This window comes from Tachyglossus aculeatus, chromosome 10, assembly GCF_015852505.1.
Source record: "Tachyglossus aculeatus isolate mTacAcu1 chromosome 10, mTacAcu1.pri, whole genome shotgun sequence".
Taxonomy (NCBI): domain Eukaryota; kingdom Metazoa; phylum Chordata; class Mammalia; order Monotremata; family Tachyglossidae; genus Tachyglossus; species Tachyglossus aculeatus.
The window spans coordinates 11,619,104-11,644,511 of NC_052075.1; the positions used below are offsets into that span (position 1 = coordinate 11,619,104).

Here is a 25,408-nt window from a genome sequence, read left to right on the forward strand (position 1 = left end):
AAATTCACACAGCAGACATGTGGCAGATCCGGGATTAGAGCCCAGGCCCACTGACTCCCAGTTCCGTGTTCTTTCCACGAAGCCATGCTGCTTCTCCATCTCTGTGCTACGCTGCGATTGGAAACCCCACTTTCCCTGTGGATCCGGGAGGCTGGCTTGCCATTCCACGTGCCTTGGAGCTCCGTCTATCCCTTCCCCAACACCCGAAGACTGGGCCTTCCCTTCTTCCTGCAACTCTGGGGAAGCAGATACACCAACATTTCTTGGGAGCAAGCAGTCAGGCCAAGACCAAGACCATTACTTCGAAGCTGTGTTCAGAACTCATTGTTAAACCTTCATTTTTAAGAGGCTGTTGGAAATTCTAATTCTAAAATTTCCCTTATTGCTCTTTCCCACCGTTAGATATGTGGCTTCCTTATCTCTCTTATTTAGTCTGTGATCCCCAGATGGGACCTGATTATCTTGGTTCTAGCCCAGCGCTCAGTACAGTGCTTGACGTATAGTAAGTTCTTAACATGCCACTATTATAATCGCCTCAAATCTTACCTGTTCTGTAAACTTCTCAGGACTTAACAAGGTGTAAACACTCTCCAAATCCTAGAAGTCTTGAAGATATTGTCAATTACCACGGTTCTGTATGGGTTTTGCTCGACTCTTGGAATATCACCACTTGGATACGACTGACAGTTTTCTTTAAACTGTTTAATGGATTTGTTGTTCTCCCTGGGATTGCTTACCTTTATGCTGTTAGCCTGCCCTGGCTGCTGTTGTTGTGTGCCTTAGTATGATATTTTTAGATGAAGGGAAATCATCCGTTAGCTCTCACTAGCTCAGCATTGTATTCGGAATATATTTGCTTTAAAGTGAGGAGAGTTTTTGAAGTAGTGTCCAGCTCTGTGATGTTAAAATTACAATCCCTAGTATTCCTTGTTCTCTCTTTAAAGTAGTATTATCAGTAGAAAGAATAGATACTATACATTTTTGAAGGAATCAAGCTATCTACAAATATTTTCTAGGTCTTAAATTGGTTTGATATTAGGACAGTAGCAAAAGTGTTGATCCAAAACATTTCAGAGTGAATTAAACTCCGTAATTTCAATAAGCAAAATTGGGTTAACATTCCATGTTGGTACTTGAAAATTTTTGCTCTTTCTAACCAAATAATTCACTTTGTGGCATAGCCAATACAGTCAAGTCAGTGGTTTCAAAGACTTAATAATGGACTTATTGGTCTTCCTTTGCTCACAAGCCTCTGTCTCTGCTATTTCCAGGCGAGTAGATTAATTGATTTGACTGTCCTACTTCCGTCTTTCCCCTTCTTTCTCTTCTTTCAGTGCTGGCTGGATATTGCACAGTTGAGGGAGTTTGGCAGGTCCAAAGTTAGAGAACCAAAGACCCACACCTTAGATGTACAGTATGTCATTTGACCATTGTATTCAAAAATTAAGCCTGGCATATTTGAATTTGGTCCCCCTTTTATACTTCTCTTAATCTCTCCTTTTTAGTGGCCATATTGTAATGGAAATGTATCAGTTCGTTGAGATTGAAAGCCGAGAACAGATGCCTAATTAACCTTGTCATCTCTTTTGAATCTTGTTCTCCAGAATATTTCTGAGGCTTTACCCTCTCAAGGAGCTTGGAAAATTGTCACGTTTTTAGGTTGCTTTTTCCAAGGACCTTTTCAGGGTGTATTTCTCTAGTCCATGTATTCATTTTTCCTACTAAAAACAGCCATTTTCCTGAATTCCGTGTGTGTGCTGAACTGCATCAGTATGGTTTTCTAAGTATTCTTTTTCTCCCACCTGAATTGCTCTACATTTCTCCTCTGCTGTGTTCACAGACTCAAACGAGACCTCCAGTTTGGAAGTACAGTAGCAGAACCTTGCCCAGAAGGTAAAAACTGAGGGCTAGCCACTTGTCACTGTTTGTGATGGGACAATCTAGTTATGAAGGGCTGACACTAATCAGGAGGTGCTTCCTTTATCATCAGGGGGAAAATGGCCACACAGAGATATGCCCTGACTTTCTTGGTCATTGGGGAGGCATTTGCTGTCAGTTTCTATTTAGTGAAATGCATGTTAGCCAAACATTGCAAGAGATTTATTAACGTTGAGTTCTCTCCCAAATAGGACTAATCATTTATCCCATACCTTAAGAAGAGAAAAAGAACTTTCCCTATGTATAATAATTCCCCCAAATATTAACAGTTCTAAGTTTTTTCCCTTCTTTTCTGTGTAAGTTTTCTGGCCTGTCTGGTTTTTTTTGTATCTTCTGATAATTGAAATTTTGTAAGCTGTGAATATGCAACTAAATGAATTTCAAAGGACCTCGGCCAACTGGAGGGGAATGTGCAGAACTTTTCCAAGATAACATACTAGTTTTTCCAGAAGTCTAAAGAATGGAAATACCTGAAGATCTTTCTTTTCAATTCTGACAGTGTTCACTTGTCCATGTGAAGTATAATTCAGAAAGTTCAAATTTTCTGAATTCTGTGACGTGTCAGCTATTTAGAAATGAAAGGCTCCTCATCACGAGCCTTGTAGCAGTTGGCTTTTCTGTATTTTTGTTAATCTACCTTCTGTAGCATCAGCCAATCAGTGTAATTTCTTGTGCACTGACCCCCGTACTAAATGATTGGGAGAGAATCAGAGACACAGGCTCTTCCCTGAAGGAGCTTGCAGTCGAATGGGGAGACGGGCATATACTATTTACAGCAAGCTGAAGCAGGAGGAAAAACTAATATATATGTATTGCGAGGTAACAAGAGCATGGGAGAATGTTAAGTCCGGCAGAGTGAATGAAAGCCTTGAAGTCAGGAGTAAGAATAAGGAGTAAGGAGTAAGCCAGGAGTATCAATTTTAATCCTTAATACATTTGGAAAGAGGTAGGTTTGATTTGGATACCTTTGTTACAGTGCAATTTAATTTTGTAGCAGTTCCATGGTTTGGTCATCTTTTCCTTTAAGCCAAGCAGGTGTGGAACAAATTCTAAAGTGACAGTGGGAGAAAAAAAATCTAATATTTGATGTAAGAGAAAGTAGATATTTTCTAAATTATATTAGCATCCTTGCACTGATGGCTATAATCTGATGCACATTTAGTAGGACTCGTATACAGTCTTCGTGACTTGACTAGTAATGGTTAGTAATATGCTGGTGTCTGCTGCAAAAATGCCATAATACTTATAGATTGCCATATTTAAACACGTTATAGGGTTATGCAATAGAGAAAGGCTCTCAAGTGAATTTACAGGAAATGTTACAAAGTTCAAACCTACGAGTAAAGGTAACTAGGAGGTTTTTAACCTCAGTAGGTGATTGCACTTGGTAACGTCTGCACGGGTCCAGCATGTGGTACAGTGTGGTTATGATACTTGAAAATATGGCTATATTGTGAGTGGTCACGCCATGGGGTATATTTTCCCATAAACATCTGTGCTATCAATGAGAATCTGTCAGTAGTATTTATTGAGTGCCCACTGTACTAAACATTTAGGAGATTGCAATAGAATTAGTAGACTGGATCCCTGCCTTCAAACATCCTGTAATCTAGTAGGGAAGACAGGCACTAAATTAAATTACAAGTGGGAAAAAGGAAAAAAATAGAAAAGATAAATATGTAAGAGTTATAGGGTGGGGGATGGTGGAAATCTGTTCCATAATATGCAATTCCTTTGCATTACTGGATTGTTAAATATCAATTATTGTTTAATTTTTGTTAAAAGAATTCAGTGTGGCATCACAACATTAAATCAATGAGGAGCTGTAATATGATATATTTGCCTACAGTAAGCACTTAAATACTGTTACTAGTACTACTGCAGGAGGCTGCAAAGTTGAAGTTTGTTCTGCCGACTGTTAGCGGTTATTTGACTTTGATGAAGAATTTGTCTTCAGAAAGTGCCTTGTAGCAAACAACTAGGCACCTTTGAACTCCTTACCCGGAAGGCTGCTCAGGGCCTCACAGATTACTGCCCACAAGTGTGGAGGCCTGGATTCCGGGGTTCTATTTCTAGCTGCAGCCTCTGCAATATCTCACCATCTCTCCCCTCATCTTCAAGGTATCACAATGAATCAGATCTTGCTGAGGGTGGGAGCTGCTTCTAGGGTGTAAATTAGGTCAGTAGTTCCATGCCTCGCTTCTCTCCTCCGCTCCATGCTCCCTCCTTGCTCCCAAAACTGTTTCTGGTGACATTTCCCCCTCCTCCCCACCCCCTTCATGCCAACACACACACACACACACACACACACACACCCCCTCCCCTTCCCACATTACCTTCAACCTGAACTATACTGTGTAGTACAGTGGTTAGGTCCTTTCGTCTTCAGTTTCCTCCTTTGTGGCGGACCTGACGGCTGCTGCCACCTGCCTCATTGCTTCCCGTTTATGGGCTAGCAGCCTTGCTTTTCCATCTTCAATCAATCAATCAATCAATCGTATTTATTGAGAGCTTACTGTGTGCAGAGCACTGTACTAAGCGCTTGGGAAGTACAAGTTGGCAACATATAGAGACGGTCCCTACCCAACAGTGGGCTCACAGTCTCGAAGGGGGAGACAGAGAACAAAACAAAACATATTAACAAGATAAAATAAATAGAATAGATATGTACAAGTAAAATAAATAAATAGAGTAATAAATATGTACAAACATATATACATATATACAGGTGCTGTGGGGAAGGGAAGGAGGTAGGGCGGGGAAGCTTATGTCAAAATGTGAGGCCTCAGACTGCATTAGAAAGTGACGGTGAGGCAAATCTTACCAGCACGTCTTAGCAAGTATAGCTTTTCATAATAATAATAAATAATGATGACATTTGTTAAGCACTTACAATGTGCAAAGCACTGTTCTAAGTGCAGATATCAATCAATCAATTTTTTGTATTGAGCACTTACTGTGTGCAGAGCACTGTACTAAGTGCTTGGGAGAGCACAGTATAACAGAGTTGGAAGACTTGTTCCCTGCCCACAGTGACCTTACCGTCTAGAGGGAAGCGTACCGTCTAGAGGAGTGCTTATAATCTACATTATAGGCATGAGTTCTAATCCTGGCTCTGCCACTTCAATCAGTGGTATTTATTGAGCGCTTACTATGTGCTGACCTTGGGCAAATTACTTAACTTTTCCGTGTCTCAGTTTCTTCATCTATAAAATGGGGATTAAATATCTGTTTTCCCTCCAATGTAGACTGTTAGCCTCTCTTGGACAGGGACTCTTGTATCTGCCCCGTATATCTTGTGTATATCCTAGTACTTAGCACTATACTTGGCACATAGTAAGCGCTTAACAAATACCATTATTATTATTGTCATTATTATTATTATTATTATCACCCCTGCTGTAGTAGAGATGGGATGCCATCCCACCCCAATATGTCACTATCTCTGTCCTGGTGACTTTGGGGGCGGGTCACTGAGAGGTTGTCAGGGGTGACATAGGATTAAAGAAGAAAAAAGAACCATAATAATGTCTATACTTTGCTGGTCAGTGCAGAGGGAGAATTGGTGGTGGGGTGGGAGAGGCAGAAAAGCAACCAGGAACAGGGAAAAACGGGATGGGGTGAGGCGAGGTGGTGAAGGAACTGATTTATCTGCATGGATTGGACATAATATCGGAGGTGGAGCTTACATATACTGGAGTAGGTCAGCAAACAGTCTCTAGAATGTTTCCTTGGATTAATATATTCTGGGGTGGGTCTTTATTGTTAAAATGTCTGAATATCAGAGTTATCTGAAAAATAAAAATGTAAGGGGTTCGTTATGCCTGATTTCTGAGTCAACCTTTGGCCGTAGTACAGAAGAACCTACTCTAGAATGCAGGGTGAGTTCTTTAATGTTGGTCAGAGGTTACATCTGGTGACCTCAGTAGCTTTCCTCATTAATAATCTGTCTGTAATACAGCTTCTGTGTTGAATGAATCTGACAATATGGGATGCATTTTAAATATACTACTGTGTATGGGAATGTAACTGGAAGCTTTAAAGGAAGGAGGGGGGGATTTTAATTTAGTGAGTTGGTTTCTAGGCTGTGATGAGATTTTTTTTTTTCCTTGTTGAATCAGGATTAGTTTACAGGAGTGCCAAAGTGGATAATCTCTGCAGCCTCCCTGGAGTCTGTAGAAAATTAATTTTGTATTAAATAGAACTGTCAGTTTTTAAATGATTAATGTGCTACCATTCAGTACCTGATTTTTAGGTGTGCCTTGTATTGGAGAAGCAGTAGTGGAAAGAGCCTGGGCTTGGGAGCCAGAGGTTGTGGGTTCTAATCCTGGCTCCGCCACTTGTCAGCTGTATGACTTTGGGCAAATCACTTAACTTCTCTGTGCCTCAGTTACCTAATCTGTAAAATGGAGATGAAGACTGTGAGCGCCATATGGGACAACCTGACTACCTTGTATCTATCCCAGTGCTTAGAACAGTACTTGGCACATAGTAAGTACTTAACAAATGCCATTATTATTATTATTATTATTATTGTTATTGCTGGACTTGGGCACTGTGGATTTTTTTCACTATTTAGCTTTTTTGTTTCTTGAGACTGTGGAAGAGGAAGGCCAGTTCTCTCCTCCAGGCTCAGCAGACTCACCTGGCTAATATGGTAGGAGAAAATGCTTCTCCCAGGTCCATCCTGGATTTTCTGAGGTGGCCTAGGTTTTGCTCAGTTGTACCTGGAAGTTCTCTGAGCCAGGCTGATCATGATTCCAGGTTAGGTAGTGGGCAAGGAAAATCATGTTTTTACCATCAAAAATCAGCGTGCAGTTTCGAGATGTGAAGAGACATCGGGAAATGTTAGAGCAGCATGAGCTCCAGAGTGCTAACCCTGCTTCCACAGCCCAAAATGGACCTTAAGCCTGGAAAACGTGGTGACAAAATGGCTAGCAGTAGGGCTCCTGTATCAAGGCGTACAGTTGGGCCGCCTTTTCCTCCTGCCCCTGGAAAAAGCCCAAGGGTTTACGCCTTCCATGGTTCACCCATTTGCCATTCTCCACCAGGAAACCAAGTGAAAATAAGAGCCACTTAGTTCATTTATTAGAATAAGTATTACCCATTTCCCTTCTCTGGGTGAACAGGCTTTTCTTTCCATTTCATTTTGGCATCCTTAGAACATGGCCCAACAGTGCTTTCAGGACTGTAGGTGCCAGTAAATCCTGAAACATGTGATCTCTTGGAGGAAGGCTTACAAGCACCAGTACCATGACCAAGTAACAGGGTTTTTGGGTTTTGGGTTTTTTTTTTTTCTTTCCATCAGGCCTAGTGGCCCCTTAAGTTATCCCTGTTTGGGGATTTAGGCCCTGTCATCTCCCCTTTTCCACAGTAATACAGCTGGCAGTTATGCCACTGCTGCCTTCAACCAGTGCTGTGAGGGAAAGGAAGAACAGAATATTCATGAACTGCCATTGATGCAAATCCCCCAGAGGCCTCAACAGATGTGGAAACGGCAACTAGTGGAAAGCCAGGGCGCCCAAGAATAGCATTGGGGAACTTAGTTATGGGTCCCAGAAGGATACAGAGATCTTCCTTGGGGAGTGGCCTGTTTAAAAAACAAGTTTTATTAAATATTAAAGTAGTTGGGGATTTGACTTTTGCATTTAGCCAATTTGGAAATCCCTTGATACATTTCCATGGACTAATAAGATCAGTATTTGCCTAGCATATGTGAATTCTTTTCTAGCCAATGATGTGCTTAGTCCACCTGACAATAGCAAAGGAGGAATGAATGTAAGTGATTAAATGGCTGAAAAGTTTTCCTGATTGTCTTCTGGTGAATACAGACGTCAATATTCTGGAAGGAACCGGTTTAACAAGGTTCAAAGAATACAACTACTCTTGTAGCAACTTGCAGTGAAATGTGGAGAGAATCAGCTTTTAGGTAATTAGATCATTTGTCCATACTGAGTTTTTGAATGCCAGAAAGAAGAACAGGTGCTATGTTTATAAGTTTAGAGGGACACTCTGTTCATTTAATCTTTTGAGGGTGAGTTGCTGTAGATTTAGCTCCAAAACTGTTTTAGCGAAGTAAGCAGAGTTAATTTCTTTCCTTATTTAGCTGTTGAGGACCAAGTCCAAGAAAGCAGTCAAAATGGGGGGACAGCCCCGGGAAAGTGGTGTGGGAAAGAGGATTGGGATAGAGGTGTTTGGAGAGGGGGGAGAATTAACTACCTATACTGATTTGAAGGAGAGAGGTTAAGAGGAATATGACTAATATTAAAATCATTGAATGTCAAGAAGGAGCAGAATTTGGTGTTGGAACATATGACTATACAGGCAATAATTTGGGGTATCATTTCCTTAAAGGAGGTCCTCAGCTACTGACTTGGAGTCCAGGCCTGGGATTGATGGCCAGAGCACTTTGATCAACTGTTGGAGTTGCTGAGGCTGTAAAATTAACCAGCTCCACGTTTGTCATTTCTTGAAGTGACAGTGGGCTCACTCATCTTTAGTAAATTTATCAATGCCAGATCCTGCCCATTCCTGAGGGTCTCATGGCCCCCCTCACAGCTCTGAGGGCTTACTTCTCAGTCTGCCCTCAGCTCCCTCAGTTCTGACTCTGATTCAGAAACTTGTTTTTTCCTTCGGCTCCAGGCAGTTGCTGCCTCCTCTGCCCCAATCTCTTCTGCACCTGGAAGACTTGCCCACTGGGGCTGGGGCTTGGGCAAGGCAAGCAGAGACGGGGAGATGAGGGATAGTAGAAAAAGCTTGGGAAAGGCTTTTGGGGCCCTCTCCCATCCACTTCCCCTTCCTCCACTGCCCTTTCTCCTCCCAACCCTGACTCCCTGACTTTGGGTCACCCACGGGCAGGGAGGCGGTGGGTCAGGGACATCGAGACTGGCACATTGGACCCGTGGTTGGCAGGTTACAGAATTGGTTTGGGAGTGAAAGGAGAAGGGGGGCTAATGATGGCGGCTTCATTTTTAGAAGGAACATTTTAAAGCTGTGATTAATTGTGATCAGATTCCTTTTTGCATCTCCAACGGAACTATTGATTTATGATTTCATGCTCTAACAGGATTAATAGAAGCAAACCCTGACCTCCCCCTGACTTTCTTTAACGTACTTGTTCCAGGCACTGTTGTAAGTTCTGGGGTAGATACAAGATAGTAGGGTTGGACCCTGTCCCTGTCCCACTTAGGGTTCACAGTCTTAATCCCCATTTTATAATAATAATAATAATTTTGGTATTTCTTAAGCACTTAAGGAGAAGCAGCGTGGCTCAGTGGAAAGGGCCCGGGCTTTGGAGTCAGAGGGCATGGGTTCAATCCTGGTTCCGCCACTTGTCTGCTGTGCGATGTTAGGCAAGTCACTAGACTTCTCTGTGCCTTAGTTCCCTCATCTGTAAAATGGGGATGAGCCCCCTGTGGGACAACCTGATCACCTTGTAATCTACCCAGCGCTTAGAACAGTGCTTTGCACATAGTAAGTGCTTAATAAATGCCATCATCATCATGTGCCAAACACTATTCTAAGTGCTGGGGGATATACAAGGTAAGCAGGTTGTCCCATGTGGGGCTCACAGTCTTAGTCCCCATTTTACAGATGAGATAACTGAGGCACAGAGAAGCTAAGTGACTTGCCCAAAGTTGCACAACTGACAAGTGGCAGAGCCAGGAGTAGAAGCCATGACCTTTGACTCCCAACCCCGGGCTCCTTCCACTAAGCCATGCTGCTTCTCAGACGCAGAGAAGTTAATTGACTTGCCCCAGGACACACACAGAAAAATGGGAAGCAACATGACCTAGTGAAAGAATCTGGAACTGGGAGTCAGAGGACCTGGGTTCTAATCCCAGGTCTACCAATTGTTTGCTGTGTGACCTTGGGCAATTAACTTGACTTTTCTGTGTCTGTTTCCTAAAGTGGGGATTGAATACCTGTTGTCCCTCTTATTTAGACCGTGAGTCCCATGCAGGACAAGGGACCCTGTCCAATCTAATTAACTTGTACCTACCCCAATGCTTAGAATAGTATTTGACATATAGTAAGTGCTTAAAAAATCCCCTAAAAAATGGTGGTGGAGAAAGGATTAGAAACCATATATTTCCTATTACTGTAGACAGCATCACCATCCTTCTGTCTCAAGAGCCCATACCCTTGGCATTATCCTCTACTCATTTCTCTCATTCAATCCACTTATTCAATTGGTCGCCAAATCCTGTCTGTTCTACCTTCAAACCATCAATTAAAATCTGCCCTGTCTGCTTCATCCAAGATGCCACCATGTTGATCCAAATCCTTATCGTATCCTGCCTTGATTACTGCGTCAGCATCCTTGCTGACCTCCCTGCCTCCTGTGTCTCCCCACTCCAGTCTGCTTCATTCTGCTGCCCTGATCATTTTTCTAAAAAAAAGTTCCGTCCACATCTCCCCACACATCAAGAACCTCCGATGATTGCCCACCCACCTCTGCATCAAAAAGAAACTCCGTATCACTGGCTGTGAAGCTCAGTGGAAAGAGCATGGGCTTTGGAGTCAGAGGTCATGGGTTCACATCTAGGCTCCACCAATTGTCAGCTGTGTGACTTTGGGCAAGTCACTTAACTGCTCTGTGCCTCAGTTACCTCATCTGTAAAATAAGGATTTCATTCAGTCGTATTTATTGAGCGCTTACTGTGTGCAGAGCACTGTACTAAGCGCTTGAGGATTAAGACTGTGAGCCTTCCGGGGGACAACCTGATCACCTTGTAACCTTCCCAGCGCTTAGAACAGTGCTTTGCACATAGTAAGCGCTTAGTAAATGCCATTATTATTATTTAAAGCAGTCAATCACCTTGCCCCTCCTACCTTACCTCTCTGATTTTGTACTTTAACCCAGCCCACACATTTTGCTCCTCCAGCACCAACATATTCATTGTAAATCTGTCTCATCTATCTTGCCACTTACCCTGTCCCTTGACCACGACCTGCCTTTGTCCTGGAACTTCCTCCCCCTTCATATCTGACAGACGATCATGCTCCCCACCTTCGAAACCTTATTAAAAGCACACCTCCTCCAAGAGGCCTTCCCCCTCTTATCCCTCATTTCCTCTTCTCCTATTCCCTTCTGTGTTGCCCTTGCACTTAGATTTGTAGCCTTTACTTGCCCCACAGCACTTATGTCTTGTCTTATGCTGTCGAGCGTACATATCCGTAATTCATTTTAATGTCAGTTTCCCCCTACAGACTGTAAACTCCTTGTGAGCACGGAGCTACCAACTCTGTTATATTGTACTCTCCGAAATGCTTAGTACAGCGCTTTACACACTCAGCGCTCACTAAATACAATTGATTGATTTGATACTTTCAAAGTCATATAGGTGAATGATTTTCAGTGCATTAGATTAAGCATGAATATCGTGGGGGATATTTTTTCTGCATGCTATGGTTAGAAGAAAAATGCACAAATTAAGTATGAATTAAAAAAAAATCAACTTCTCGCTCAGAAACCAAATGCAAAGTTCCTTGAAGGGGTGGCAGAGTAGTGGGGGAAGAGGGGTGAATGGGAGAGGAATGTGGGGGGGGAGATCTTCAGGGGGAGGGTCCAAACAGCCACAATCCTTAGGGCTGTTTTCCCTGCTGAAAGAATGTAACTTTGTCACCTTACAACTAAGGAAACTTGCATCCATTGTCCATCTTTGTGTTGCTTTATTTTTTTCAAGGCAGTTGTGAATTCTAAGATTCCAGTGTGAATGAGTTGCAGGGCTTGCCCTTACTCATGTTTGGTCCCCAGAGGCATCCATCCATCCATCCTTGTCCTGCTTTTGGCCTTAGCTCCTTCAGAAGAGACTGTTTCAGGGACTGTCTTGAAACTCTCAGATCCCAATCCCAGAAATGCTGTGGTGATATTTGTGATGGAGCTGGAAAGTCTAAAGAAATTGATCAGGCTCCTGGAAAGGGAACCCATCAAAAAATGAAGCATTCTTGGGAAAAAGAGGAAAATAGGAAGCTGTCTTCCTACATTTATTTTCTTTTAAAGTGTGTTATGCTTTTGAAAAGTTAACTTGGGCAGCCCGAGGCAAAACAAGAAGGGGTGAATGATGCTGCTTAAGGCCCAGTGACTGGCTTGCCAAGATAGTTTGGTCTTTAGGGATATGATACTCACTTTCCTTGTTTCAAGATCAGCATACCAAAAGGGCATGTGGGGTTTTGAGAGATTGAAAGGCCAGTATGACTCAGTGGGTTAAATGGCTGACTGGAGATTTATCTGCTCTTCCACTAACAGGGTGGGTGACATTTTACTTAGTGCCATAGAGAAAGAGAGTGAGAGTGTGTGGTTTTTTTTTTTTTGTGTGTGTGTGTGTGTGTCTTTGTGTGTGTTTTGACCTTAAAGAGACCTAATTGGATATTTGGGGAATGTAAAGGCCTCAGATCCTAAACCACAAACTTGGCCCTTCGTAGTACTGTGACTCACCCTATAAGGAGACAAATTCCATTAATTCCCAAAATTGTAGACTTCCACATAACACCGAATAATGAGCAATTCATATGCCTTTTCTGACATTAAAATGTTTTTTCATGAAGACAGATATTGATAGGGAAACAAGCTTTAAGATTCCAAAGGTCCCTGAATATGCAGCAGTCTTGGTAATAATAATAATGATGGTATTTGTTAAGCGCTTACTGTGTGCAAAGCACTGTTCTAAGTGCTGGTTGTAACTAGATAGATAAATCTTCCTGTGGAAAAAAGCTTTAAGAGAAGAGGAAGAAATGAAGTTTGTCTGAAGTAGCTTTACCTCTCAGTAGGTTTTCTATCTTTCCAAGAGGTACTCAAAGGAAAAGAATCACTGCCTTTGATCTGTTTTTGTTACATTAGCTCCTTCATCTAAATCCATGTGGACAAGATAAGAAAGCTTATGTTTTGATTTACTTGCATTAGAAGGAAGTTCCTTAAGAACAGAGATGTGATCTGTTTTTTAAAATATACCTCAAGTGCCTAGTACCTTTGTGGGCCATGGAATCTACATTACATGTTAGTACATTTTTCAGATTATTCCACTGAGACTTTTACATATACATAGAATGCACTTCTATCTAGTTGAAAACCATCAAACTATCATTTTTTTTTCTTGTGTTTGGATCAGATTCAGTTGACACCCTGAGTGTGCCTCAGATCCCTTGCCCTGATAAGCTCTCCTGTCATTGATATTTGATTTGACTTAGCTTAAATGAAGAAGGGATGGGAATATTTTCTCCTATTTTGATACTTGCCCTTCAGCCTAACCCCTTTAAAACATAAAAAAACTCATCTGATAGGTTTTGCTTCTTCAACATGTCAGATTTTTGCAAAGTGTTTTTATTTCATAATGAGGGAATCAATAATTTCATGAGGGAAGGGAGGCCCAGAAAAGTTGAATGATTTGCCTCAGGTCAAAAATAAAGATGCCAGTTTATAATTCTCACACTCAATTGAATGGTTTACCTCAGCCAGAAATGAAGCTTCTGATTCATAAGCCTCACATGTGAGTTTTTTGTTTTGTTGGCAAGTCCCGTGTAAATTTGATTGAGTGAATGAATGAATGAACCATATTGGATTTATATGCTTGAGTCATTGAGAAGCAGCGTGGCTCAGTGGAAAGAGCCCGGGCTTTGGAGTCAGAGGTCATGAGTTCAAATCCCGGCTCCACCACTTGTCAGCTATGTGACTTTGGGCGAGTCACTTCACTTCTCTGGGCCTGCAGTTACCTCATCTGTAAAATGGGGATTAAGTCTGTGAGCCCCACGTGGGACAACTTGATTACTGTGTATCTACCCCAGAGGTTAGAACAGTGCTCTGCACATAGTAAGCGCTTAATAAATGCCATTATTATTATTATTATATTAATGTGGGATTTAAAAATCTATAACCTTGTCCCAAGACCCCGTTGGTTTTCTCTTCGCCTCTCCGAAGTAAGGTGTTCTACTCTGATTTTTAAAATAATAGTTCAGCTATCATCTTCATCACCTATAGCCAACCAGTATCTCAAGTGCTTAGTACAGTGCTCTGCACTCAGTAAGCGCTCAATAAATACGATTGAATGAATGTATCCCCACTTCCTAGAAACTGAAGGCAAAACCCTGGCATAACAACAGGCGGGCAGTGGAAAGTATGAACTGATTTCTTCCTCTCGCCCCCACCCTCTGCCCACCTAGCACCACCAGATAGCACATTCTGAACTTGCTGCAGCCAGTGGGTCTGACTAGTGAGTGGCCAAATATAGAGGGCATTACAGGAATTTTAGCCGTGTCACAAAGGCATGCCCCCACTAACCATCCTGCGAAGTGAGAGAGAGCCTCCCAACCTGGCACTGTTCTAAAGATAAGCCCCTGTGACTGTGGCCAGCAGCTGATCATCTATCGTCTTGCTCAGACGTGGCACCGCTCAGTCTATGAAGCGTGTTCCCAGTGAAATCTAACCCTGATGACTTTAAGGCATCTTTAATTTCTTCAAAGCCCATACGATTCTTGAGTGAAATGGACCTTTCCACTGAAAGTCGTCGTTGTGGGGCTAAGCCTCGTCGTTTCATATGCAAAATAGATTTCAGTCATCTCATATTGCGATATCGTGTCATGGTGCATGACAGTGGCACGTAAAGGTGAAATTGGGTTTGCCTGTGAAATGCAGTGTCACCCGGGTGACAGGTTCATTTGAGTTTCTCTTCCTGCTGTAATTGTTCTTGTCATTACCATTTTTTTTTGGTTTTGCAGTTACATCGCTGATATGGTTATAAATAACGTAACTTTGTTTCAGTTTGTGAGTCGTACAGCCATGGATGTCAGAATTTGCTCCTCCTCTGGGAAAGAGAAAATTCAGAAATGTTTATCTAAAAAAGACTGTAAGATCCAAGGTTCTCATGAACATAAATCCAGGAGCTGAAACATTGGACTTCTCAACCAAATATAGGGTGGATTAGAAAGTGGTCACCAGCTATGTTGTGAAAGCAGTCATGTGCTTCAGTTGTAATAATATATATAAAAAAAAATACTTGATGCTTGATCGTAATGCCTGCCTCTCCCCACAGGTACCTGAACATTGGAAGAATCCTCCATATGTAGTTTCATTTTGTTTAAGCCACATGCAGTTTTATTAATGATGGAAAGGAGACATGAGAGCACTTGAATAGTTTAGGACATGTAGCTTGGTTTATAGGTAAACACAGTTTTTATAGTAAGAGGAGCAGATAAATAGCTTGCTATCCTACTTCTCTCCATCTGCCATTTTCTCTCCCTTATCCAGATTTCAAGCCTAATAAGCACCTATATTTTGGGGGCAGTTAAATGGGCCAGCAGTTTAAAAGCCCCATGTTTTAAAGCCCGTCTGGTCCTTCCCCACTCTAGGAGGACTGTAAGCTTGGACTGTAGGCTTGGTTGTAGACTGTGGGTTTGGATTGTGTCTACTGATTGTGTTGTACTTTCCCAAGTGCTCAGTGCATTGTTCTGCACATATTGAGCTCTCAGTAAATGCCTGGGAGTCCTTCTGGGGTCTAATCCTGGCTCTACCACTTGTCTGCTGTGTGAACTTGGGTGAGCCACTTCACTTCTCTGTGCCTCAGTTACCTCATCTGTCAAATGGGGATTAAAACTGTGAGCCCCATGTTGGGCAGGGAATGTGTCCAACCTGATTAGCTTGTGTCTACTCCAGTTTTCAGTACAGTGCCTGGCACAAAATATGCATTTACCAAATTCCTCTAAAAAAAAAATACTACTGATCGTCAGAGTTTGGACCTCTCTACATTTCAGGCTAGCAGACCCAAAGAAGTTCAGTGTTGCTCTGCTTTCCTCATGAGGTCCCATCCTCTACTGGGCAAGGGCAAGGAGATCAGTTGAACATCCAGTGAGTTAACGACTTAACCGACTCATTCTGCAAAATTGACCACTTCATTCGAGACAGTTAAATAGAGGGATTTTCAAATCTTTGCCTTGTTGGTATGACTGAGTTAGACCTGGTAGTACACCTAATCAATTAATTATATTTATTGAGCACTACGGTGCAGAGAGCAAGGTACTAAATGCTTAGGAGAGTACAGTATAGCAGATTTGGTAGTCATGTTTCCTGCCTTCGAGGAGCGTACAGTCTAGAGGGGCAGGTGGATATGAATATAAAGTAATTATGGGTATGTACATAGGTTCTGTGGGACTGAGGGTAGACTGAGTGAAGGGGCCAAATTCACATGCAAAAGTGATACAGAAGGGTGGAGTAGGGGTAATGAGGGTTTAGTCGGGGAAGACTTCTTGGAGGAGATGTGATTTTAATAAGGCTTTCAAGGTGGGGAGAGTGATGGTCTGTTGGATATGAAGGGAAACGGAGTTTCCAGGCTAGAGGCAGGATCTGGGCAAGGGATAGGCAGTGAGCTATATGAGCTCAAGACTCTGGACTGTAATCTCGTTTTGGGCAGGGAACGTATAATCCTCTAATTCTGTAGTTTTGTACTCTCCCAAGTGCTTAGTATAGTGTTGTCCACATAGTTAATGCTCAATAAATACCATTGATTGATTCACTGATCAAGGGGCAGTGAGGAAGTTGGCGTTAGAGGAGCAAAGTGTATTGCTGTGGAACAACTTGATTCGTTCTTTAGAGTTCTGCCATGGAGGAAGTATCGTGCAGGAGGCATGCCTTCCTTCTTCAAATTACCAAGTGTCTGTGGTTAATTGTGCAAACGTTGCTAGTTCGAAGTATATTCACCGTTCTGATTTTGAAGCCCGGTCTCTGAACTAGTGAAGCTGTTGGAGTAAAACCTCAGCACAGGTTATCAACAGACCCAATTTGTAGAGGTCGAACCATTGATTCGGATTTGCCCTAAAGTTCCTAAGTTGACCAAGTCAGGTTTGTCTATGTAGAAATTGACATGAATGTATTTCAAAAGCTGCTATGGAAAATGCCCTAATTTCTGTACAGCCGTAGCTGCAAAGCAAGTCTTGTCAACTCTACCCTTTTGGAGATTGTGGGAGCGTTTTGAAGTCTAGGGTAGCTGGAGACCATATTAGGTTTTTGGGTTTTTGTGTTTTGTTTTTGCTGAGATTTGTAAGGAAATCATCAGCGAGCTAGAAAGAAAGCCTGACTTGCGTATTTCTGTTGATCAGAGTCTGTGGGGGGGGCGTACACGTAGTGCAGCTACATTGTGGGATTTTTGGCAACCAAGTCAGGGTGACTCTCTGCAGGTTCTTGTTGAGTAGGAAGAAACACAAGAACCAGATGGGCCTCTGAATGCAAAGAATCACTGGCACTCTGCCATTACCTGGATCTTTGGCTGCCCTCCTGAGATTTGGCTGAACAGGTTCAGCAAACACAGACACCAGGCCAGAATTGTGGTTGGGCCACATGAGGAGGAGAACTGAGTTGCTGTATTGAGGGCACATTTAGTGAGAGGCAGAGCCCGCCCCCTAAGCTTTGCCTGTGTCTAAAAATGATAAATGATCTTACACACTTTGTAATGGAGGATTTTTATTAGTCGATTGTTTCATTCTAATTGAAATAAGGAGTATGCAATGAAAAAGTTAGAATGCCTGAAACAAGCTATGCCGGTCACTGGGATTGCTTATTTCTGTAGCTCATCTGAAAAGCTCTTTACCCAGATTCATCTGCAAAGAAATGATAAAGTACATCTACTTTTCCAGCATTGATCTCTCTCCTCTTTCCATGGTGTAGTGAATAGAGCACAGGCCTGGGGGTCAGAAGGTCATGGATTCTAATCCTGGCTTGGCACTTGTCTGCTTTGTGACCTTAAGCAACTTACTTCACTTCTCTGTGCCTCAGTTACCTCCTCTATAAAATAGTGATTAAGTGTGTATGCCCCATGTGGAACTGGGTCTGTGGCCAACCCAATTTGCTTGTATCCACCCCAACGCATAGTACAGTGCCTGCAACATAATATTAAGCACTTAATACCATAATTATTAATTTTTTCTGGGCCTCTCCTACTCACAGGTTATAAGGGCTTTCTAATTAACTTGGTTGAGAGTAAGATTCAACCAATTTTTCCTTCCTACTTACCCTTTCGCCATCATATCTACTTTGATTTGGTCTTCCTTCCCTGCCAGTCAAGCCCAGATCCTTAGGGTAATATTGTGCTTTGCCTTCTCACATCACCAAGTTGATGATTAATATTGTTGGCTGCATCATTCCTCCTCTTCAGGCAAACTCTTCCTCCCAGAATCCACTGTTCTTTCTCTCTTCTAACTTGAACTGCACTGTCCCCTCCTCAGTTGCTGCCCCAGGAATAAACTTAGTAGTCCTTAGTAATCGTCAAGTCATCCTGTTGATGTACATTTGGACCTTTTTACTTTGCTGGATAAAGTTCCCCAGAGGTGTTACCACTAGTATTTCAGTCATGGCTTTACCTCCTCCTCCTACATTATCTCCCACCGTATATGCCTCTTCGGTGCCTTATGTGTTCTCTCCACTCCAACCAGATCAATTCCCTTCAATCTCTGATGTTTCTCCATGCCACCATTTCCTCTCCCTTACCACCATGGACTATGTCCCTTTCATTGTTTAAAGCCCAGTTCATGCCACATTCCTTCCCCCAAAAAGGAGCTGTTTGATGGTTTCTTTCCCGCTTTTATGCCCACTTTTATTTTTAGAACCTAGCCCCTATACATATATTAACCATTTTGGCTGCATCTTTTCTGGTCTAGATGGTAAGCCTCTTGAGAATAAGGATTATGTTATCTTTCTGTTAAGAATCGTACCTCGTGATGTCTAATACAGTGCCAGACCCTATGTGGTAGTTTGATAGAACTGAATTGTCTTACGTCGTTGTTTTCCTTTTTCATTTTATAATGAGTATTCTTTCAAGCAAGTGTAATAGTTCTTTTGTCTCTTGCAGTTCACAATTGGACTCTCGAAGACACCCTTCAGTGGTTGATAGAATTTGTTGAACTTCCGCAGTATGAGAAGACTTTTAGAGATAACAACGTCAAAGGAACAACTCTTCCCAGGTGAAGTCGTCTTGACTCATTTTCCGACACACTGCATTTTCCTTTTGCCTTTTTACAGTGAAAGATGCGTCAGATTCTTTTGTAAGTGCTGAAATACTGGAAAGACCCCCTTGTCCCGAAGTAGCATGCCATAGTGAATAGAGTGCAGGACTGAGAGAAGGACCTGGGTTCTAATCCCAGCTCCGCCACTTGTCTGCTGTGCAACCTTGGGCCAGTCACTTCACTTCTATGTGCCAGTTACCTCATCTGTAAAATAGGGATTAAGACTGTGAGCCCCATGTGGGACCTGAACTATGTCCAACCTGATTAGCTTGTGCCTTAATTCTTGCCATGTATTTTTTCTGAATGATTAGAACACACAAGTTGCCACAGAGTAGGTGCTTGGATATTCACCCTTCCCCCCAGCACCACAGCACTTATGTACATATCTGTCTGTAATGGATTTACAATTGAGAAGCAGCGTGGCTCAGTGGAAAGAGCACTGGCTTTGGAGTCAGAGGTCATGGGTTCAGATCTCAGCTCTGCCAATTGTCAGCTGTGTGACTTTGGGCAAGTCACTTCACTTCTCTGTGCCTCAGTTCCCTCATCTGTAAAATGGGGATTAAGACTGTGAGCCCCACGTGGGACAACCTGATCACCTGGTAACCATCCCAGCGCTTAGAAAAGTGCTTTGCACATAGTAAGTGCTTAATAAATGTCATTATTATTATTATGATTTTAATGTCTGCCTCCCCCTTTAGTCTTTGAAGTCCTTGAGGGCAAGAAGAGTCTGTACCTAATCTGTTGTATGGCACACTCCCTAGCTCTTTGTACAGTGCTCTGCTCACAGTAAGTGCTCAGTAAATACCATTGATTAATTAATAAGTGCTACTACCACTACAACTACTAGGGGGAATTTAGCTGGATCCGAGAGGCCCAGATCCACCTATCCCTAGTCCCTATCCTTATCCTGCCCCTTGCCTCACACCCCCATTACAGTGCATGAACATTCCGGCATCACAGCTTGAAAAATACAGCAAAATTGCAATGCATTCGCAGGAAGATGCCATTTTCTGGGAAGTCCGGTGATACAGTAGCGGGACTCAGAAGCAGACTGTTGAATTCTAAACCCAGCCTTGTTGCTGACTTGTAAGGCACTTCATTTTGTCTTGCGCAATTGTAATATTTGTCAGGCATTAAATATGTGCCATACAAAGTTTATCAGGTTTGATACAGTCCCTGTCCTCATGGGACTCACAGGGTAAGGAGGAAGGGGAAGAGGTATCGAACCCCCAGCCCCTAGATTGTAAGCTCTTGTGGGTAGGGATCATGCCCACCAATTTTATTGTATTGTTCTCTCCCTAGTGCTTAGTATAGTGCTCTACTCACCGTAAGTGCTCAATGAATGTCGTTAATCGATTTTACAGATGAGGAAACTGAGGTACAGGGAAGGTAAGTGACTTATCCAAGGTCACACAATAGGCAAGGAGTGGAGGTGGGATTAGTACTCGGGTGTGTTGACTCGGAGGCCCGTGCTCCTTCCTCTAGGCCATGCTGTTTAGCTTTTTGCCAGAAAAACTGAAGCATTTTGGCTTCTATGCAGTCATTAATCACTCTTAGGATGGCTGTTTGAAATTATATCATGCTTAATAATAATAGAAAAGAACAAAGCAAACCTGTAATAAAAATGTTAATGGCTGCATTGCTTTGGGTTCTTGAAGATAAAATGTGAAATAGCAGATGGGTGGTTGTTGCCATCTTCACTTATTACTCCATTCTGTAGCTTACTTAATTATATTCGCTTCAATTTTGTAAGTGTATGTGTGCCAAATGATGAATAACCGGTGTTACAAACTATAAGGTGATGCAAGTATGTTTGCGTATGTGTGACACATCAGCTCAAAGTGTGATTTATTTCCCACAGGATAGCGGTAAATGACTTCGCGTTCATGGCCTCTCAACTGAAAATTATTGATCGAAGCCATAGGCAGAAGCTTCAGCTGAAGGCACTGGATGTTGTTCTGTTTGGCCCACTAACACGTTAGTATTCTTGCTGATTTATTATTGCCTGAGGGCAGATTGTACCTATGGAGACTAGTGGCAGTTCAAGGGAAAGGAGAGGAATAAAGGGCAGGTTACTCCTGTGATAGTAAAGGAAGGCAGTTAGAGTAAGGGAAGTGTTAAATTGAGTTAAAGAATTCAAATGGGATCTGTGGTATTTGTTAAGCGCTTACTAGCAGGTTACTCCTGTGATAGTAAAGGAAGGCAGTTAGAGTAAGGGAAGTGTTAAATTGAGTTAAAGAATTCAAATGGGATCTGTGGCATTTGTTAAGTGCTTACTAGCAGGTTACTCCTGTGATAGTAAAGGAAGTCAGAGTAAGGGAAGTGTTAAATTGAGTTAAAGAATTCAAATGGGATCTGTGGTATTTGTTAAGCGCTTACTATGTGCCAGGCACTGTACTAAGCTCTGGGGTAGATATAAGCAAATTGGGTTGGACACGGCTCCTGTCCCACATGGGGCTCACAGTCTCAATCCCTACTTTGCAGATGAGGTAACTGAGGCACAGTGAAGTGACTTGCCCAAGGTCACACAGCAGACAAGTGGTGGAGCCGGGATTAGAACCCATGTCTTTTTGACTCCAAGCCTCATTCTCCATCCACTGTCCACTGCTTCTCGGGTCTGTTGATTTAGAGCTGTGGGCAGACAGCATCCGTGGAATTCCACCAGATGCCAGAGCCATCGTTGGCAGAGAAGATGGGAAGCCATTCATTGGTCCTTGGATAACACTTTGTGTTCAGTTTCCAGCCTTTGTCTTTCTCCCAGCTAGCGACAGCTTCGATCCCTGTGAAGGCAGCACATTCCTTCCCAGCAGTGGGAGAGTTATTTTTATTACTCTCCAGTAACCATCTAAGCTGATTAAATCGCAAACCTGAAAAGTTTTGAAAGTGGGTCTTTGTGAGTCTTCACCAGATACTGGTCTCACATGACTTTGAGGGTGGTGGCAGAAGCAATTGTTGACAAAGTAACTGACTTAAAAGACAGCTAGCATCATTCTTTCCGACTTGTTCAGAAAGCTTCTGGAGAATAGTAGCTATTTACATACTTTTCAGAGTGGGTGTATTTTCCTTGTCTTGCAGATCACGAGGAAATGAAAGTAGTTCAAAGTAAATGTAAAGTCATTGAACTGCTAATTATCTTAACATCTCATTTGGAAAGTGATATAACCATCCTTGAGGAGCATTTTAATAATGGATTCAGTTAAAGATTTTGTGATGCAGTATCTCTTTCTACGATGACTTAGGTTTAAGGAATATTATTTGCATGAGTGATCTCACAGCCCAAACCCCTGCACTGGTTAAGCTTTTATAGTCTTTAATTTCTCCCACATAGTATGTCATAAGCACAGCTATCCAAAACTTCAAAAGCTTTGCAGTAAGGTGGTTTACAACAACCAGTCCAGACATAATCAGGGCTCCAGATTTTCTGTCGCTGGCTCATAGCTGACATCAATTTGAGCCTCATGATAGGACCTGACAAAGCAGCCCACTCATCAAAGCTAGAAGGTGAATCTTTTCTAACGATATGGGGGAACCCTTGGGCTGTAGAAGAGGGCTTACAGGGAAGGCTGCAGAAACAGTCAGGATCCCCATTTAGTTGTGCTGCCCAGAGCTGGAGCCCTGGAGCGCACCTCTTCCCATCAAAAACAATCCAAATAGGAGCTAAAGATAGGGGGTCCTTCCGGTGGTGTTGGAGACTCTCATCTCCTTGTGGGCGGGGAACGTGTCTGCCAGCTTTAACAATAATAATCGTGGTATTTATTAAGTGCTTATTATGTGCCAGGTACTGTACTTAGCACCGGCGTGGATACGAGCAAATCAGGTTGGACAAAGTTCCTGTCCCAAGTGGGGCTCACAGTCTCAATCCTCATTTTACAGATGAAATAACTGAGGCACAGAGAAGTGAAGTGACTTGCTCAAGGCCACATAGCAGTCAAGTGGGGGAGCCGGGATTAGAACATTCTGACTCTTAGGCCCACGTTCTAGCTAGTGTGCTGTGCTGCTTGCCAGTACAACTATGTCATATTGTACTCTCCCCAGGGCTCAGTTCATTCATTTATTCATTCATTCATTCATTCATCGTATTTATCAATCAATCAATCGTATTTATTGAACGCTTACTGTGTACAGAGCACTGTACTAAGCTCTTGGGAAGTACAAGTCGGCAACATATAGATACGGTCCCTACCCAACAGCAGGATCATAGTCTAGAAGGGGGAGACAGACAACAAAACAAAATAAGTAGACAGGTGTCAAAACCGTCAGAATAAATAGAATTATAGCTATATGCACACCATTAATAAAATAGAGTAGTAAATATGTACAAGTAAAATAAATGAAGTAATAAATATGTACAAATATATACAAGTGCTGTGGGGAGGGGAAGGGGGTAGGGCGGGGGGGGTGTTGATAGGGAGGGGAGGAGGAGAGGATAAAGGGGGCTCAGTCTGGGAAGGCCTGGAGGAGGTGAGCTCTCAGTACTCATTCATTCATTCAATCATATTAAGCACTTGCTGTGTGCAGAGCACTGTACTAAGCACTTGGGAAGTACAAGTTGACAACATATAGAGACGGTCCTTACACAACAACAGGCTCACAGTCTCGAAGGGGGAGACAGACAACAAAACAAAATATATTAACAAAATAAAATAAATAAAATAGTAAATATGTACAAGTAAAATAAATAGAGTAGTAAGTATTTACAAACATATATACAGGTGCTGTGGGGAGGGGAAGGAGGTAAGTCGGGGCGGGAGGAGGAGGAGAGGAAGGAGGGGGCTCAGTCTGGGGCTCAGTCAGTAGGCCTTTGAAGGGAGCAAAAGAGCTAGTTTGGCGGATGTGTGGAGTTCAGTGCTCTGCACACAGTAGGCGCTCAGTAAATACCCTTGATTGATTGAGAGGCAGCACAATAGACAGTAGCTGTATAGCCCACCCAGCTGATAGAAGCAAGAAAGCCCTATACTAAGCACTGGGGTGGACACAAAGCAAATCAGATTGGACGCAGTCCCTGTCCCATGCGGGGCTCACAGTCTCAATCCTTATTTTAAAGATGAGGTAACTGAAGCACAGAAAAGTGAAGTGACTTGCCCAAGGCCACATAGTGGGAATTCTAAGAAGGTATTCTTGCCCATTCCTTGGTTATGGTTTTTATATGGTGAAAGTGGAGGTTATTTGGTGACATAGTTTTACGAATGTTCGCTTGAGAGGGCATTTGGAGTTGCTGTGCTGTGCTTCTCAGTAAGTGTGTCATGTCCCCCTACCCCATACCGAAATCCTGGCTCTGATCTGTAGACTGAATCTCTCTAGTCAGGCCAATTCCTATGTTCCATATATGCCGTTATTTCAATAGGCCCACCACACAACTGGATGAAGGATTTTATCCTCACGGTTTCTATAGTGATTGGTGTTGGAGGTTGCTGGTTTGCGTATACGCAGAACAAAACATCAAAAGAACACGTTGCAAAAATGATGAAAGACCTGGAGAGTCTGCAGACTGCAGAGCAAAGCCTCCTTGACCTACAAGAAAGGTATGTTTGAGAAGACAGTATATAACTTTTGTCATCATTTTAGACTATGCTTTTCTAACCGAAGTATTTGTCCCAGAGTGACTTTTGAAATTTGCATAGGAAAAGAAAGAATGTATATCATAATTTAGAAAGTGTAGCACACTTGTGACTACAGGTCTTGTGAATTTCTCACTTCATATGCTAAAAAGATCATTTTCTATGAAAATATTTGAATAGAGGGGTTGGAACCAGATTGGGAGAAAGAAATGGATGAAAAGGAAAAAGTAGCCAGTCGAGAAGGAAGTATGTGGCTTTATTCAAAGTTTTACCTTGGTTGTAATTCCCTGGAGTTCTAATACACTGTCTTGCTAAAGGGAATCTTTTTATACTCCCACGCCAATATTTTAAGGCTGCCATATTCACAGTCACTCTATAGCAAAATGCCGCTTACGTTTCATAGTCTCAATGTACAGGGGTTGGAAATATTTGCAATTTCAATAGAAATTTATCGAACAGTTTACATATGTTATTAATACGACTACCAGTGGAAAAAAAGCTGTAAAATCATTAAGATAGTTGTTCTTTTTAATTCCATTCTCAGACTTGAAAAGGCACAGGAGGAGAACAGAAACGTTGCTGTCGAAAAGCAGAATCTGGAGCGCAAAATGATGGATGAAATCACTTATGCAAAGGAGGAGGCTTGTCGACTGAAAGAACTGAGGGAGGGGGCAGAATCTGAGTTGAGCAGGCGCCAGTATGCAGAACAGGAGCTAGAGCAGGTATGTGAAATCCATTTTTTCCTCTTATTTTGAAATCCTAGGGCATTTGCTGTGAAGATAAAATCTGAAGGACTATTTTCTATCAATCACCACATATTGCATGTATTTAAATGCAGTTTTTCAGTCATGGAACAATAATTTATATTACATATTAATAATGAACATTTAGGTTTAGGTAGAAAAACAAGAAGTCAAAGTGCTAAT

At 42.3% G+C, this 25,408-nt stretch overlaps 1 protein-coding gene across 2 annotated transcripts in view; it reads left to right on the forward strand.

Moving 5' to 3' along the window:
* Positions 1-25,408, forward strand: part of STIM2 (stromal interaction molecule 2) — an 81,746-nt gene that overhangs the window by 35,234 nt on the left and 21,104 nt on the right. The window contains exons 2-6 of one of the 2 annotated variants that reach the window (XM_038752353.1): positions 1,841-1,893; positions 18,771-18,882; positions 20,786-20,901; positions 24,269-24,446; positions 25,027-25,204. In XM_038752353.1, coding sequence (XP_038608281.1) covers positions 20,811-20,901; positions 24,269-24,446; positions 25,027-25,204 — 447 coding nt within the window. In that variant the 5' untranslated portion in view covers positions 1,841-1,893; positions 18,771-18,882; positions 20,786-20,810. The remainder of the gene's footprint in view (positions 1-1,840; positions 1,894-18,770; positions 18,883-20,785; positions 20,902-24,268; positions 24,447-25,026; positions 25,205-25,408) is intronic. The other variant, XM_038752354.1, reaches the window with a different exon arrangement.